Source organism: Myotis nattereri (genome assembly GCF_964212035.1).
Source record: "Myotis nattereri genome assembly, chromosome: 1".
Taxonomy (NCBI): domain Eukaryota; kingdom Metazoa; phylum Chordata; class Mammalia; order Chiroptera; family Vespertilionidae; genus Myotis; species Myotis nattereri.
This window is the reverse complement of record NC_138075.1, coordinates 57578178-57595461: the sequence shown is the minus strand read 5'-3', so window position 1 is coordinate 57595461 and position 17284 is coordinate 57578178. Positions and strand designations below refer to the sequence as shown.

The following is a 17284-nucleotide window of genomic DNA, read 5'->3' as shown; positions in this document are numbered from 1 at the left end:
ATGGATCAATAGCTTAAAACAGTCTCAAGTGAACAATCTGTGCCATTCTCCTTCTCTAGTCCTTGAAAAAATAGAAGAGCAGAAAAAAAGGTCTAAGGTCTTTAAATGAGGCTGTTGTTCCATTAATTATGAGGCAGTTTGTGTTTCACTGGAATTAATTAACATGACCCTTCTTCTTTAAGCTCCAGCTGCATCTGATGCCCCTGTGCATAGGCAGAGAAGAATGAAAACCAAAGGACAACCGGCTACTTCAGGAATTAAGTTGACTTAAGTGAAAAGCATGCACAGAAGCAGTTCCAGCGCTCTGAGACTCTGTTTATATATCGACCACATTCTCAATAAACTCAATCTATTAATTTCATACTTACAAAACCTTAACTGCTGCCCAACAAAAGCAATTTTCAAGCTGGAATCAGTATAGCAGTACTACTCCATCCATTTTACCCATATATATTTTAAATAATTAATTCGGTCTCTACTCATTCAGATTTATTAAATTTTAATATAGTTTATGACAGTTACCTTAGAAAATCTTGAAAAAATAGCCAATGGATAAGCAAGGCAAATAAAAATACAGGAGAGCCCGACCAGTGTGGCTCAGTGGCTGAGCGTCGACCTATGAACCAGGAGGTCATGGTTCAATTCCTGGTAAAGGTACATACCCGGGTTACAGGCTCAATACTCACTAAGGGGCGTTCAGAAGGCAGCAGATCAATGCTCTCATCATTGATGTTTCTATTTCTCTCTCCCTCTCCCTTCCTCTCTGAAATCAAAAGAATATATTTTAAAACAATAAAATACAAATACAGATGTTTAACCTTAAAAAAATTATTTTGTTTCAGTTTAATGTAAAGAATAGCACAGATTACAACTGAGTCTTGCAAATTGGTTAAATTGGTACTGACTTACTTCTGAATATCCCCATCACTTAGATTTCTCATGAACTCAGATAAGACATCCCAATCCTTACTCTAACCAGTTAGTAAGTTGCTCTCTACATGTTTTGTCCAGATCCTTGTTAAACACCCTACAGTGGAGGCCCCAGCTCCGAAAGACAAACTGGACCTCGATGACTCCAGGGAGCAGTGACTGCAGAAGCAACTTCACTTGTTTGACAGATTCTTCTAACTTTCCTGACACAGATTCAAAAATTTCTTGGACCCAAGAAGGTGCCACCTCTGCCCCAAGGGAATTGGGCATATTCTGAAGAGCCGAGCTCCTATCAACAACCCCTGGACAGTTTCCCAGACATATTTTAGCTGGAAACTTGTTAAAAAACAACAACACACATTTAATTACAGTATTTGTAAATCAAGGGGTGGGAGATGCTTATTGGAAATACCTTAGTAAAAAGACTCCTTTTCAGAGCTTTCAAGATGTCTTATGTTTCAGAGACTATTCCCCACATTACTTCTCTTGATTTAGTAAATGTGTTTTTTCTTGCAAAACTTTCTCTGCTATAATCTTCTCCCTTTAGCCTAAATTTACCTTTTCATTTCTAAAGCAACAGTTTGAGCAACCATTAAACATGGATGCAGGGGCTTGTCAGATCCTAAGTGGCTTTCATTAGTCAGGTATAGTCTCCTCAACCAACAAGAAAGGGAGGTATATGAACGTGCGGATTGCAATGTAACTCATTCTACCATATGGCTTCCAAAATACTAGAGGAGAAAGAGGTCCACTGTCCTCTCAAGTTGGAGCTAACCTATACTGTGATTCACCTGGCCGGTGATCGTACCTCTGTCATCTAGACCAGTGATGGCGAACCTTTTGAGCTCGGCGTGTCAGCATTTTGAAAAACCCTAACTTAACTCTGGTGATGTCATATATAGGAATTTTTTTATATTTGCAACCATAGTAAAACAAAGATTTATATTTTTGATATTTATTTTATATATTTAAATGCCATTTAACAAAGAAAAATCAACCAAAAAAATGAGTTCGTGTGTCACCTCTGACACGCATGTCATAGGTTTAGACAATTCCTTTCTAGTGGGCTGTTGTGATTGACACTCTGAGATCCCAAAACTGTAATTATATTTAAGGATTTATTCCTAAGTGCTTTGATATTCCTGTGGTGGTTTTTTGTCCTTCTAAGCTCTAACTAGAATGATCTTAACATTGATGATAACCACCAACTTTTTGTACCAATATTGTTATGTTATAAAAAATGTGATGTTGCCGAAACCGGTTTGGCTCAGTGGATAGAGCGTCGGCCTCAGGACTGAAAAGTTCCAGGTTCGATTCCGGTCAAGGGCATGTACCTGGGTTGCGGGCACATCCCCAGTAGGGAGTGTGCAGGAGGCGGCTGATCGATGTTTCTTTCCCATTGATGTTTCTAACTCTCTATCTCTCTCTCCCTTCCTCTCTGTAAAAAATCAATAAAATATATTTAAAAAAATGTGATGTTTTATAATTATAGTCAAATTCATTAACTACAATTAATTTCTTTTTAAAGGGACACACAAAGAATTTTGGTTCTCTTGAGTTTAAGTATAAACTGTCAAAAGATTGGAAGTACTTATCATAAGGGACTGATTGAGTAACATGACTAATTCATGCAATATAATACTCAAAAGCCATAAAAAAATATTGTAGAAGAAAATGTGTTGACATGAGAAAATGTTCACAATATACTACTTAGAGAAAAAAATCTTGTTACAATATAATATGCATAAAGTACACCATTTTGCTAGAGAAAAAATACATAGAAAAAAGACTAGAAGGATGTACATCAAAATGTTAATATCTGAGGATAATGGATTGCATGCAATTTTTTTCTTTTGTATTTTTTAATTTTCCAAGATTCTGCACTAAATATTATTTTATAGTTTTAAAAAAACTTTTTTAAAGAAAAATAGCTCCCAAAGTAATTTTGCAAGCCATTTCTTATACTATTTCACACCTATTATTAGTAAAGGTAATGGAATAAATTTTACCGTAGAAGTAAGTTTTAATAGAAGGGATACAGTTTTTCCAGTTACCTTTAAAAATAGCAAAAATATTTAGTGGGTCACTACCTTGTGCCAGGTCTTCTCACGTATTCTATTAAAAGTGAAACTTTAAGGATAGCCTTGGGGGGGGAGTGGCTGACAATTTTAAAAAGACTTACCACCAACACTCAACAAATAGTTCAATTCAACTAATTTTTATTGAGCATTTATTAGGTGGGGGATTCTGGCAAGAGGGAAGTATGGTGAACAAAGTCCAAAGTCAAGCAAAGCTAGAACACAGGCCCAAGCAGCAAGGCTGGTTCAATGTCACAAAGGGGAGTTCCATAGATGACCTGAATCAGAATCCCTTAAGGTGTTGATTAAAAATACAGATTCCTGGGGCTCCAACGCCTATTGGCTCAGAGTCTCTAGAGGCAAGACCAGGGAATCTTTTCTTTTTTTTTCAGACCGAGGAAGGGAAAGGAAGAGAGAGAGAGAAACACCAATGATGAGAGAGAATCACCAATCAAACTGTGATCTCCTGTTTCATGGGTGGACGGAATCTACATTTTAAAAAGCATTCCAGCCCTTGCTGGTGTGGCTCAGTTGGCTGGGCATCATGCACCAAAAAGTTTGTCCATTCGTTCAATACCCGGTTGGGGCTCATGCCCAGGTTGCGGGCTCAGTCCCCCATAAGGGGTATGCAGGAGGCAGCTGATTGATGTTCTGCTCTCAAATACATGTTTTTCTCTCTCCCTCTCCATTCCTCTCTCTAAAAATCAATAAAAATATATTTTTAAATTTAAAAAGTAAAAAGCATTCCAAATTACTACATTCAGTAAGTCTGAGACCAAGCCAAGTGAATAGGGCTAGAAAACAATCAGTCTTGAACGTCATGATAAGGAATGAGTTAATTTTATAACAGATAATTAGGGTAGAAGGAGGAGAGGGTCAGGGACCAGTCAGGGGGTTTGAGCTGGGGAATAGCATCTATGCTTTGGGTAAGTAGTCATTACAGAATGGAAAAGGAGAACTGGAAGCACTAGAGAACTGAGGAAAGCTAACTATAGTGATGCATTAAAACTGACCAAGAGAAGAATAAAGTGGTTCCCATCTCTGGTGCCAAAAAGAAGGATGGGAGAAGGAAGCTCATGGAGTCACTGATGAATAAATAAGATTATTTGAATGCTGACATGTTAAACCCAAAAAAAATACAGACAAGAAGAAGAACATTGGAGGAAAACTTTACAATGGTACTTTAATGTCATTTAATTAATTCATTCATTCAATCATGGACTTACTACTTACTGTGTACCAAACCCTGCTCTAGATGTTAGGTCAAAGAACAGATGAGGACCACTGAATTATACACTTTAAATGAATGTATGGTATGTGAATTATAGCTCAATATAGTTCTTATTAAAATAAAACAAATGATATATGTCCACTGTCTTTATGGGAATCAGAAAAGCACTGAGGAGACAGACAGCTACAATGCAGAGTGGTGTCAGGAGAGAGGTAAACAGTGTTCTATATGAACACACAGATGGAACATCTTACCCAGACTGGGGTCTGGAAGACCTCACTCACAAACGGAGTAGAGAAAGCCAGGCAAGGAGAATGCTGCAAAGCAGGGAGAAGGCAACCTGGAGAGCTCCTGACCTTAAAGAAAAATCCTGCATGCCAAGAGGGAAACACAAGAGACCAGGCAGGCCCAGGGTGAAGGCAGGGGAAGGAGGAGCCCTGTGCATTACAGCCTCACTATTCAAGGTGTGGTCCTCAATCCGGCAGCACTGACATCACATGGGAGTTGCTAGAAATGCAGTTTTGGCCCCCATCACAGACCTACATCAGAATCTCCATTTTAACAAGATTCCTAGATTATGCAAATGGACACCAAAGTTTGGGAAGCACTACACAAACAAAATTTTTCTCAACAGAAACTTTGCAGGCCAAAAGGGAGTGGCAAGAAATATTCAAAGTGATGAATAGCAAGAACCTACAACCAAGATTACTTTACCCAGCAAAGCTATCATTCAGAATTGAAGGTCAGATAAAGAGCTTCACAGATAAGAAAAAGCTAAAGGAGTTCATCACCACTAAACCAGTATTACATGAAATGCTGAAAGGTATCCTTTAAGAAGAGGAAGAAGAAGAAAAAGGTAAAGATACAAATTATGAACAACAAATACGCATCTATCAACAAGTGAATCTAAAAATCAAGTGAATAAATAATCTGATGAACAGAATAAACCGGTGAATATAATAGAATCAGGGGCATAGAAAGGGAGTGGACTGACTATTCTTGGGGGGAAAGGGGTGTGTGGAAACGAGTGGAGGGGAGCTATGGGGGGAAAAAGAGGAACAACTGTAATAATCTGAACAATAAAGATTTAATTTAAAAAATATATATCTATATTTTATTGATTTCAGAGAGGAAGGGAGAGGGAGAGATAGAAACATCAATGAGGAGAGAGAATCATTGGCAGCCTCCTGCGCGCCCCCTACTGGGGATAGAGCCCGCAACCCGGCATGTGCCCTGACTGGGAATCGAACCCGGGACCCTTTGGTCCATGGGGCGATGCTCAATCCATTGAGCAACCACAGCCGGGACAAACAAATTTATTCTCGAGACAAAAATCCTATGGGGGAATCACTGAGGAATTTCAAGCCAGACAGTGAATGGCATGGTCAGATATTTATGTTACATAAAGAACATCAGTCTGGTAGCAGAACAAAGGAGGTAAGACTAAAAATTGCTTAGAAAGCTGTTTCGGGATCCAGGAAAGAAATATTAAGGACCCAAGTGGAGTAAGAATTGTACCAGGAAATGGTAACGAATCATTTGGGTTGCGGAAATAAATAAGATCTTAGTTTGGGTGAATGGATGAAAGTTGTTGCATTTCTCCAGACAGGAAATACAAATAACAATAATTGTAGTGGCTAATACTTCTTAATTGGTACCAGGCTTTATTCTAAGTGCTTTGCATGAACAGAACAACCCTATGAAGTAGGTGCTATTATTATCCCATCAACAGATGAAACTGACATAGAGGTTAAGTAGAGTAGAGGATGGAGAAGACGATAAGTTCAATTTTGAATATATTAGGTTTGAGGTACTTGTAATGATGTTCGTAAGACAGTTGTTTGTAGGGATCTAGGTTTGTAGGCAGAGCAAGTAGGTTAGAAACAGAGATTTGGAAGTCATCAGCACAGAGCTGGCATTTGACTCTTCAGGAGTGGATCACAATGGGAAGGAGCGTGAGGTCAAAGACAGAGCCTAGGAACACCAATATGCAAGGGGCAATAGGAGGCAGGTGAGCTTATGAGACAAAGCAGCCAGAGAGGAAGGAGAATGGGAGCTATAGCTCCAATAATAATAATAATAATAACAGCTAATATTTATAAGTGCATACTACATATTGGTCACTATTCTAAGCATTTTCATATAATTAAATAATTTAATCATCATTAAAATACATGCTGTTGGTATTATAATTATAAAAATGAGGAAATTGAGGCACAGAGAGGTTAAGTAGTTTGGTCAAGGTCACACAGCAAGTGAGTAGTAAATTCAGGATTCAAACCAGAATTCAAACTGAGTGTAGACAGAGCCCTGTCCCTGACTGCTGTGATGCACTGCCTCTCTTTCAGGCACTGGGAAACAGTGAAACCAAGGAAGGAACAGTTGTAACAAAGCCCTCAGATTAGTGTCTGGTCCACAGGAAGGCCTTGGTAAATTTAAGCCATTTTTATTTGATAATGATACTGCCATGTAATCATGCATTTATGCAAACTACAGTTTTTAGAAGAAAACAAATGACAATAAGGTAAAAATCAAAGAAGAAAAGCAAAGAAACTCCCAAGGATGCCAAGGCTTCAAATCAGTTTGCTATGTTTTACTACCTAAGAATCCACACAATCAACCTTCTATCACATTGTGGCTACCAGGCCTGCAGGAGGACTGCTGTGCACAGCAGCAAACTGCAGATCTCACAAATCCCAAGACACCTCTGAGCGCTATGGAGATCCCATCCCAGGTGCTGTCTCTAGCACTTAGTGTATTTTGATCCATTCTAGTTGTTTTAAAGCAATTAGTGATGCTGAAGGTCTCTCAGGTCCTTGACTGCCCACTGAAAGCATCATGACCATTCCAAACGAACGGCAATTTGTTCTAATTAGGAGGACATGTGGTATACAACATAGTATTCTCAGGTACTTTTTAAGTTAAAATTACATTGTTTAGACTCTCGAGCAGTAGCTTCATGTTTTTTCTCTCAATTATTTTTGATTCCCAAAAGGTTAAATTTTGAAATAAATTGATATATTTTTACTGTAAGAGAATTTCTCAAAACAGAATAAAGGTACTGGATGCCAGAAAGTATCTCACAGAAATAGACATCTGGTCAGCCAGGCCCTGAAGCAATGTACATAAAAAGTGCTATTTTTAAAATGAAATAAATCTGAATACCCTATCCTGCATAAATATAAATGCCAACTCTAGCCAAGAAGACTTAGAATCTAAAATTGACTAAAACTGACTAATTCAAGCAAAGATTTATATACAAAGATGCTCATCATAGTACATTTCTTATAGTAGTGAAAATGCCCAGCAGTAAATAAATTATGGTATAGCCAAATGATAGAATATCATGCAGCCATTAAAAAACATTCTCGATGATATAAAAATTCTCACAATACATGTTGTTTAAGAATTATACAAATTACCATTATGAATATAGTAATGCCCTAGCTGGTTTTGCTCAGTGGATAGAGCATTGGCCTGGGGACTGAAGGTTCCAGGTTAAATTCCGGTCAAGGGCACATGCTCAAGCTTCGGGCCCCAGTTGGGGTATGCAGGAGGCAGCCAGTTGATGTTTTTTTATCAATGTTTTCTATTTCTCTCTCCCTCTCCCTTTCTCTCTAAAATCAATAAAAACATATTTAAAATAAAGAAGTTGAAGACAAGGTAGAAAGTAAGAGAGCAGAAAAGATACCACAGATGAATTCAGTGACAATTCAGACAGTCCAAAAGGGAAAATAAGAAATTCTGCAATTTATCTCTAGGTGTAAATGGGGAAGAGAATAATGTATGCAAGCAAGGGTGTGAAGAAAATATGGGAAATAAAATGCTGAGGAAATAGGCAGAGAAAGCAATTAGAAGGAAAGGTAATATAGGGTTCACAGTCCCCTAATTAAGACTGTTGCAAAATAATGTTCAAATCTTCAATGTTTGATATGGTTTTAATAACACTTGCTTGTATGATTCTCCATGCCTTTTCTTTTTTTTAATCAAAATGATTCTCTAAGGAAAGATATCCAATAGCCTCTTGTATATGCAAAATTCTCCCAATCTTCGATCAAAGAGCAGAAAAGGAAGGACAGAATTCAATCACTTTGTCATTTTTGGTGATTTATTCACAGTGGACATCAACTAGGGGTAGTTGTCTGGTCGACCAGCACTATTCCTTCTGATGGGAACAGCTCTCAGCCACCCCACCAAGTCTGAGTGGGACTATCAATCTCGATGCCCTGTCCACCCCCCGGCATCTGGGGTGAGCATGACGTGACCACTCATGATATTCCTCCCCACAGCCTACACGGCACAGTGAAAGGAGAGGGCATGTGACCCCAGGCAAGTCATCTTCCCGGCTCTCTTCCTCCAGGTCCAGAGCTACAAGATCATGTGATCTACAGTCACCACTGACCATCATTTTCACCCCAAAAGGAGCTGTCCTGGGGAAGAAACCAAGGTCAGGCAGCACAATCCAACATGAGAGCCAATGACAGAGAGCCTCAGAGACCACGTCTGAGCCTTAAATTCAGCCAGGCCTACACTTTCATAAAATCCTTTTTGGCTTTGAGTTGGGTTTCCATTATTTCCAACTAAAATAGTTCAGGCTGGTAAACTATATTTAACAATGTCAAGGAGAGGTTAGGTAAATCAGTTTGTCAGAACTATCATCTATGAATTATTCAGAATCTTCTCTTTATGTACTACATCTTAACTGATACCATAACTTGAAGGAATAAATTTCATAAATATAACTTTAATGTTTGAGATAGAAATTCATTTTAAATTACATATATTTATTTATTTTAAGATTTAACAACTATCCCTACTGAACTGAGATTTGATGTTAAAAACTTCTACCATTCTTGGCGTTAAATATTTCACTATTTTGCAAGCTCACATTCATCTTTCTAAACCAAAGTTCTACCCTTTCAATTTGTCTAGCCACTTCACTAGCCAGATTCATTTTATTTCTCCTATTCTGAAAATCCTCTAGTTTCAGCATGTATTTATCAAAAGTAGAAACCCCAATCACACACACAGGATTCATAGCCAGGACAATGCATGTTTTTGTATGAGTGACCAAGGACAAATAAAAAAAACAAAAAACTTGTCTTTTTTGTATCTGGTCCCCATCCCGGCTAGCATTTTGCTCATGTTTTTAGGCCACAGGAGCACCTCAGGCGAAAGGAGGTAGATAGATGGTCCCTGTGAACACTCAAAGGTGAATAAACACATTTCTCCCTTGATTTCAATCAAGTCCTAGAGTCATTATTTTGAAACATAATTACATCATCCCTAAATTCTACAATTGGCAACAAGCCTCTGTTTTACAAAATGTTTAATGCTAATGCTTCTGGGTAAGGAGACTTCCAGCTGAAGAGGGATTAGCAGAGAAATTCAGAATTTGGAAGGCAGAAGAGAAGCCAGGGATACGTTTCTGCGCAGTTCAGAAATCTGTATCAGCACAAACCCAGACTGACAGCACAGCCAAGGCAGATGGGGGAGGAGCACTACTAAAGGGCAAAATTGACAAGAGGACATTTAGTACACTAAGGGCCTAAGGACACAGGCATCCAGCGCAGACACCATTATGAAAGGTAAAGGGTTAAGTGTGTGAAGGAAAGAGTAAATCAGCCACCCAAACCACTCTCCATCTACTCCCACCTCCCACTTGAATGACACTCCACAGGAGTGAGTCCCAAGGTCAGGCCTCTGCATTCAGTGTCTCTACGGGTTGGGCTAAGGTGGAACCATAATATCTATTTTTGAAAACAAACAACTCTTCTCTGCCCTGGTGGGCACATGCAACTCCAGTAAACTCTCTAAATAAACTGGAGAAAAGAAGAAACTAAGCCTTAGCCGGTTTGGCTCAGTGGATTGAGCGTCGGCCTGCGGACCAAAGGGTCCCAGGTTTGATTCCGGTCAAGGGCACATGCCCAGGTTGTGGGCTCGATCCCCAGTGGGGGGCGTGCAGGAGGCAGCCGATCAATGATTCTCTCTAATCATTGATGTTTCTATCTCTCTCTCCCTCCCCTTTCCTCTCTGAAACCAATAAAAAATATATTTTACAAAAAAAAAAAAAGAAGAAACTAATCACAAGGGAATTTCTGAGGATGATAAAAATGTCCTATATTTTGTTTGTGGTGGTGGTTACTTGACAAAATATCTTTGTCAAAATTCATTGAAGTGTACACTTTATTTTTTTTTAAATATATTTTATTGATTTTTTAGAGAGAGGAAGGGAGAGAGATAGTTAGAAACATCGATGAGAGAGAAACATCGATCAGCTGCCTCCTGCACATCTCCAACTGGGGATATGCCCACAACCAAGGTACATGCCCTTGACCGGAATCGAACCCGGGACCCTTCAGTCCGCAGGCTGATGCTCTATCCACTGAGCCAAACCGGTTTCGGCTGAAGTGTACACTTTAAATCAGTGAATTTTATTACATGTAAATTATATCTCAGTGAAGTTGATTACAGAGAGAGGCAGGCACTGGAGGAAAATGGGGGACAAACGCCCCAGGCAAACAAATGGAACAAGTCTAGGAAGACCACTGTGGGACAGAGGACATGCCCATCAGGATGGAGAGGGAGGAGTGGAGTTGCCCACAATATTTTACTGAGGGCCAGACTTTATTCCATTGATCAGCTGAGAGTTTACACTTCCAATAATACCTTATATTTCATTAGGAACCGCCAAAAATGGAGACAAATAAATCCAAGTCCACCTTCCATGGGCCACATGCCCCTACATTCTCCCGATGGAGGTAAAATCAATCAAAAAATGAAAAACAGAGGAGCTAAATTGCCTTCTAAGAGAAGATGTAAAGTAAGGGGGTTCATTTCTCTACTCCCACACTCTCCTATAAAAGTTAGTGCCACTCCCCAACCCTTTGGAGATTGTAGTTAAATCCCTGGAACACCATTCATAGATCTCCCTCCACCATTCCCCTACTTTGAAAAGATAAAAGCATCACAGAGATTTAAACTGTTTATGTGACAGTAGCAACTCTCAATAAATTAGAACCTCTTTGTAACCTTTTAGCCACTGGACAACACATTGAACTTTCACACACTTCAAGAGACAATAACGTTTCAAGAGAAAATCATGAGTGTTCTGCTTTGCTCCAGCAGTCTAAAGAAGTATTTGAGTAACTTAAAAGTTCTCTAGTCGGCAAAAATTCATGATGCAATGGAAATGAGCATCCAGTTTCTAGCATTAATTTACATTATTTCCTCTCCTTCCCATCCGATGTCTAACCCACCACAGAGAGCTGTCTCTCAGATGCGTCCCCTGCTTTCCCAACCTTCTGTGCCTCAGTCTACCAGAACTTCATCACTCACAGTCTGTTTCCTGCAAGTTTCCTTGGTCTCCCTGAGTCCCAGCTCTCATTATTACTCCTGTAAAACATGCCTGAAAATGTGCTTACTTGTTTAACTACTTCTTTATACCCTGCTTCATTCCTACAAGTGGACTAATCATCCTAAACCCTTATTTGCAGTCTATCCCTCTTCTATGTATTCTTTCATTCATCCAATAAATACTTAACCAGCACCTTCTATGTGTTAGACATTGAGCCAGGCTCTACAGGAGGTGAACAAAATTCTCATCAGCATCTCAGGGGGCTTGCATTAGCGTGGGAGTGGCAGACATACACACAAATAACTAGAATAAGGTGGAAATGTATACAGGTCATTAAAAAGAGAACTGGCCCACATGATGTGGTTCAGTGGTGGAGTGTCACCCCATGAACCAGGAGATCACGGTTAGATTCCCGGCCAGGGCACATGCACAGGTTGGGGGCTCAATCCCCAGTAGGGAGTGTGCTGGAGGCAGCCAATCGATGATTCTCTCATCATTGATGTTTCTATCTCTCTCTCCCTCTCCCTCTCCCTTCCTATCTAAAATCAATAAGAACATATTTAAAACAAAACAACAACAAAAACAGAACTGTCAGCTGGATGTCAAGTAAAATTAGACTTGGTAAAGAAGCTGTATAATGTAAAGAGACAAGGTAAAAGCTGTGGAGGTTTCTAACCTGAAGGACTAGAACTGGTGCAGTCAACAGGCCTAGGGACATCAGGAGGAAATGTGGATGGAAGGGGCGTGACAAAAGACTCGAGGAAATTATCAGAGATGAGATGGCTGTTTTGCTTTAAGATTTTGGAAGCTGGCTGAGAAATGTAATTTTGACATCAAAATACTAAAATTTCCAGGATTAATAGTAAAGGAACAATGGCATCGAATATAAAATTGAAACTATCCCAGAAAAAATCTTGACCATAGATTCAGTAGGTATGAGGGAATGTGGTGGGAAAGGAAGGCTACAAATATACAATCGACTGGCTTAAACAGCATTTTCATCTAGGAAAGTTTACGTGGCTCCAGAGCGGGGGCTTTAAGTCCTTTTTGCACTGTTACAAAACTCAGCAGGGCGACTCCTAATGAAACGGCTTCAGGTAATCTTGGCCATTCCACAGTATCTATGGTGCTATCCATGGTGTCTCGGAACCTCAAGCAAAGAGGACTAGCATGACATTTTATTGCTGCGAGTGATCCGTCTAGGTCTCATTAATAAACCTTGCTTCACATACACTGAATCCTTTGAAGTTGCTGAAAGCATTTATGGGTAATGTTATGATTCAGATATCCACTGGCAAGTCAAGACTAGCAAATATTTTCAAAATATATCATAGCCACCTTCAATTCTTTCTGGAACAAGCCAGGTAGATCTAAAAACAAATCACCATACAACTCTATGAACATTCTAAAAACAATTGAATTGGCGAATGGTATATATAGTATGTGAATTATATCTCAATAAATCTGTTATTTTAAAACCAATAAACATGTTTTTTTGTAGTTGTTAATCCTCACCCGAGGATATTTTTCCACTGACTTTTAGAGAGAGTGGAAGGGACAGGGAGAGACAGAGAGAAACACTGATGTGAGAGACACATCATCCATCAGTTGCCTGCCCCAGGTGCCTTGACCTGGGCCAGGGATTAAACCTGCAACCGAGATACGTGCCCTTGACTGGAATCGAACCTGGGACCCTTCAGTCCACATGCCAACGTTCTAGCCACTGAGGGAAACTGGCTGGGGCCAACAAACATGTTTTAAACAAAATGTTAGTTTTCAGAAATGTTATATCCTAGAAGCCTAACTGTTGCCCTTAAAATGTTTATGCTGGGAAAATTTACAAAATAGAAGCCCTACTAAATTGCTGTGACAAAACCATTATCATTAGCTAAAAAGAATAAATTGAATGGTCTCATGCCTTTCACCGTAATAAGAGCTGATCTGAATCACACAACAAAATCTGCCTTTACGCTCTAAATGGCATTTTTTAAATGAAGATATATTTATTAATACATGTGAAAAACAATATAACTATTGTTTACCCACTTTACTTATTGACTGATTTTAGACAGAGAGAGGAAGAAAGGGAGAGAGGAAGGGAAACATGGATTTGTTGTTTCAATTATGTATGCATTCATTGGTTGAATTCTTGTATGTGACCTGATCAGGGATGGAACCTGCAACCTTAGTGTTATTAGGACAATGCTCTAACCAACGGAGCTACCCAGCCAGGACTAGGTGAATGACATTTTTTAAAATATATTTTAATTATTTTTTACAGAGAGGAAGGGAGAGGAATAGAGAGTTAGAAACATCGATGAGAGAGAAACATTGATCAGCTGCCTCCTGCACACCCCCCACTGGGGATGTGCCCACAACCAAGGTACATGCCCTTGACCAGAATCGAACCTGGGACCCTTCAGTCTGCAGGCCGACGCTCTATCCACTGAGACAAACCAGCTAGGACGAATGATGTTTTTAAAGGGGCACTTTTCAGATTTAACTACTATGTTGAATACCACAATGATGGCATGTCACTAATATGTCTTTCCTAGTTATCTTCCCCAGAACTTCCTTTCCTATAATCCTCTGCAAGGGAAAAATCCTTGTATTTATCCATTGATACTACTTCTAATGACTGTCCTCTTCCTCTAATAATCAATACTCAAGCTTTCATCTCTAGAATCATTCTAACAGTCCCCATATCCTAACCTATTCCCTAACTTCTACTAATACCATACCAGCTGTCTGCTTGCTGTTGAGTTACAGCAGGTTATTTATGCCCTTGGAGGTTCAAATTTGGTCAGGAATATAAAAAGCAGACTGTGAGCCCTTTGACAGAAAGGGCTGTGTCTTCTTCATTGTTAGAACCTCTCAACATTAAACAGGATACCTGGCACCTAGGAGGTGCTCAATAAATATTTTTGCCCACCATTAAGCTAAAGTCCATTCACACAAAGAATTAATCAACAATAGCCAAGTGACCAGATTATTCTTGGGCATAAGTATATTAGAAGAAGGTGGCTTAAGCTCAACTTGTCTTTTTTTTTTTAATATATTTTATTGATTTTTTACAGAGAGGAAGGGAGAGAGATAGTCAGAAACATCGATGAGAGAGAAACATCGATCAGCCGCCTCCTGCACATCCCCCACTGGGGATGTGCCCTCAACCCAGGTACATGCCCTTGACCGGAATCGAACCTGGGAACTTTCAGACCGCAGGCCGACGCTCTAGCCACTGAGCCAAACCGGTTTCGGCTCAACTTGTCTTTTTATAGAATATATATTTTATTGATTTTAGAGAAAGAGGGGACGGGAGAGAGAGAGAGAGAGAGAGAGAGAGAGAGAGAGAGAGAGAGAGAGAGAGAGAAAATTCCAACCCGAGCAACCTTTTGGTTCACGGAACAATGTTCAACCAACTGAGCCGCACAGGCCAGGGCTCAACTTCAGTCTTGATGTCTAAATCAGTCTGTCTTTATAATGACTAGAAGGTAATTTTAAAATAGATTGTGATGAATGAAGCTACAATTGAAAAATCACAGTACCTCCCTCCCCACCCCCTGATTATCTGGGTGGAAAAAAAGCAAATCCAAAATCCAACAGAAATGTATTATGCAGTTAGTCTCTAGTTAACCCACCTACAATTAGTCAGGCAGTTCAAGGATGGACTCCTCACCACAGTGAAGGAATGTTTACAGATCTTTATCTCTTCATGTGAAAATGACTCTGATATTTGATATTTCTTAGTAGCAGCCTCATACATTTATTATAAGAATTAAATGAGTTAATCTGTAAAGCACTTAGAACAGTACCAGGCACAGTAGGCACTGTATAAATGTTTGTTAATAAAGAAACTTTGAGTCAGTTTCCAATTGTATTCATTTATACATTAGAGATCTACAATGCCTAAAGAAATCACCAGGTTTAGAGAGAAGTTCCAACTGAGCAGCCTCTAAACCAGGCTGGAAGGAAAGAGGTCCAGAGAATGTTTCATGAAAACTCCTCATTTCATGGTTGAAGAAATTAATCGAACATCTCGTACTTATAGAGAAATTCACGGGTTACAAAAAGCTTTCCTGTTTATTATTAAGCTTAATCCTCAGGACAGCCTTGTAAGAGATGCAGGGCAGGTATAATTAACTCCATCTACTGAAGAGGTTAAGGACTTGCCCAAGGTCACAGAGTAAGTGACAAGGCCCGGGGCTGGGATCCAGTTCTCTTGAGGCTGGGTCCAGACCTCTTTTCTCTGAAACATGCTGCAACATGGGCCCTGGGCTTACTTGGGCCACATTTGGACACAATGATTCCAGGATCTTAAATGGAGATTCTGCTGCAAATGCAAACTTTGCAAAGTTAGGACAATTCTGTTCATTGTAATTAGAGGTAATTAATAGCTGGCAAAACACCTACCTACCCATGAGTTACAGTATAGAATGCCATGACTCCACATACTCACTGCCCAAGACAAATTTTCGGAAGAGTTTTCAAAGGCACAGTTTTCCAAAACATGCCATTTAGAGATTTCCAGACCCAGAGAAAACTGGTGTCCGTATTACAGAGAAAAGGATGCCACTTCCCTTAAATTAAACCCAGAAGAAAGGACTCGCCCCAGCGGAGGGTGAAGACATGGAGCCTAACAAGGCTCTAAGGGGATTGCGTGCATGTTGCAAACTCCCGGCGACAAATAAGGACCATCCCAATCCGTGAACGAGCTGGTGCTGATCCGACTGCACCACCCGGGGGTTCACCACCCGGGGGCTCACCACCCGGGGGCTCACCACCCGGGGCCTCACCAACCCGGGGCTCACCACCCGGGGCTCACCACCCGAGGGCAGCGATATGAAACCCGGCGACTAGGGGTGGATATTGGCTGGCGACAGTCTGCAGGGTTCCAAATAATCCCACGGAAAGCCTGGCTGGCAGTGCAAGTGGCACCGCGCACCAACCCCAGACGTTATTTTAAGCGCGTGTCCCCAAGGGAGGGCCCATCTGACAAGCATCTCCCACCCGCCAGGATTTTTTCCAGGAGCGAACGGAGGGCTGGGCGATCCTGCCCCGGGCCCGCCCTACTGATCCACACCGGCCTCCGGTCCAGAAACACGCTCCGCTCCAGCCCCACAAGCGTGGCCCGGGCCAGCGATACCCGCGAGGCCGGCCTCCCCCGCCGCCTTCACCATCCTCACCGCCCGAAAGAGGAAGGCGCCTCCGCGGGCGCAGGCGGCAGGGCGGGGGGGAAGGGGTTGGAAATGCTCGGAAAGGGAGTGGTGCCCCCGACACCCCCAGCCCAGCTGACAGCCGGCGGCGGGCCCCCTCCCCACCCCGCGGGCCCCCTACCTTTGTGTAGAGCTGGGACGCGGCCATGGCGCCCGCGGCACCGACGCCCCCCGCCAGTGCGGAGGCCGCACCTCGCCTGCCGGCCGCCCGCGCCGACTAGGAAGCGCCCGGGCTGCCGCGCGGGGAGCAGGGCAGGGCCGGGCAGGGCCGGGCGGGGCCGGGCGGGCGGGGCGCCTCAGGCGCGGGCGGCCCGCGGGAGCCTCGCCATCACTCCCCGGCGCCCCACGAGCAGCCGCGAGCGCCCCGCGTGCCCGGGGTCCTCGGAGTCGCCGCCGCAGCCCGCTCGGCGGCCGGAGATGCTGCCGCCGCGGCCGCCCTGTGCATTGTGGGAACGGGAGGAGGCTGCGCTCGAGC

The 17284-nt window shown here is 41.6% G+C and overlaps 1 protein-coding gene across 1 annotated transcript in view; it reads right to left on the bottom strand.

The window, feature by feature from the left end:
* MYO5A (myosin VA) overlaps positions 1-17020 on the bottom strand; it is a 197687-nt gene extending 180667 nt beyond the window's left edge. Inside the window, exon 1 of the mRNA XM_081108912.1 lies at positions 16931-17020. Within this exon, the coding sequence (XP_080965038.1) occupies positions 16931-16957 (27 nt within the window). The 5' untranslated portion in view covers positions 16958-17020. The remainder of the gene's footprint in view (positions 1-16930) is intronic.
* Positions 17021-17284: the final 264 nt, after the last annotated feature.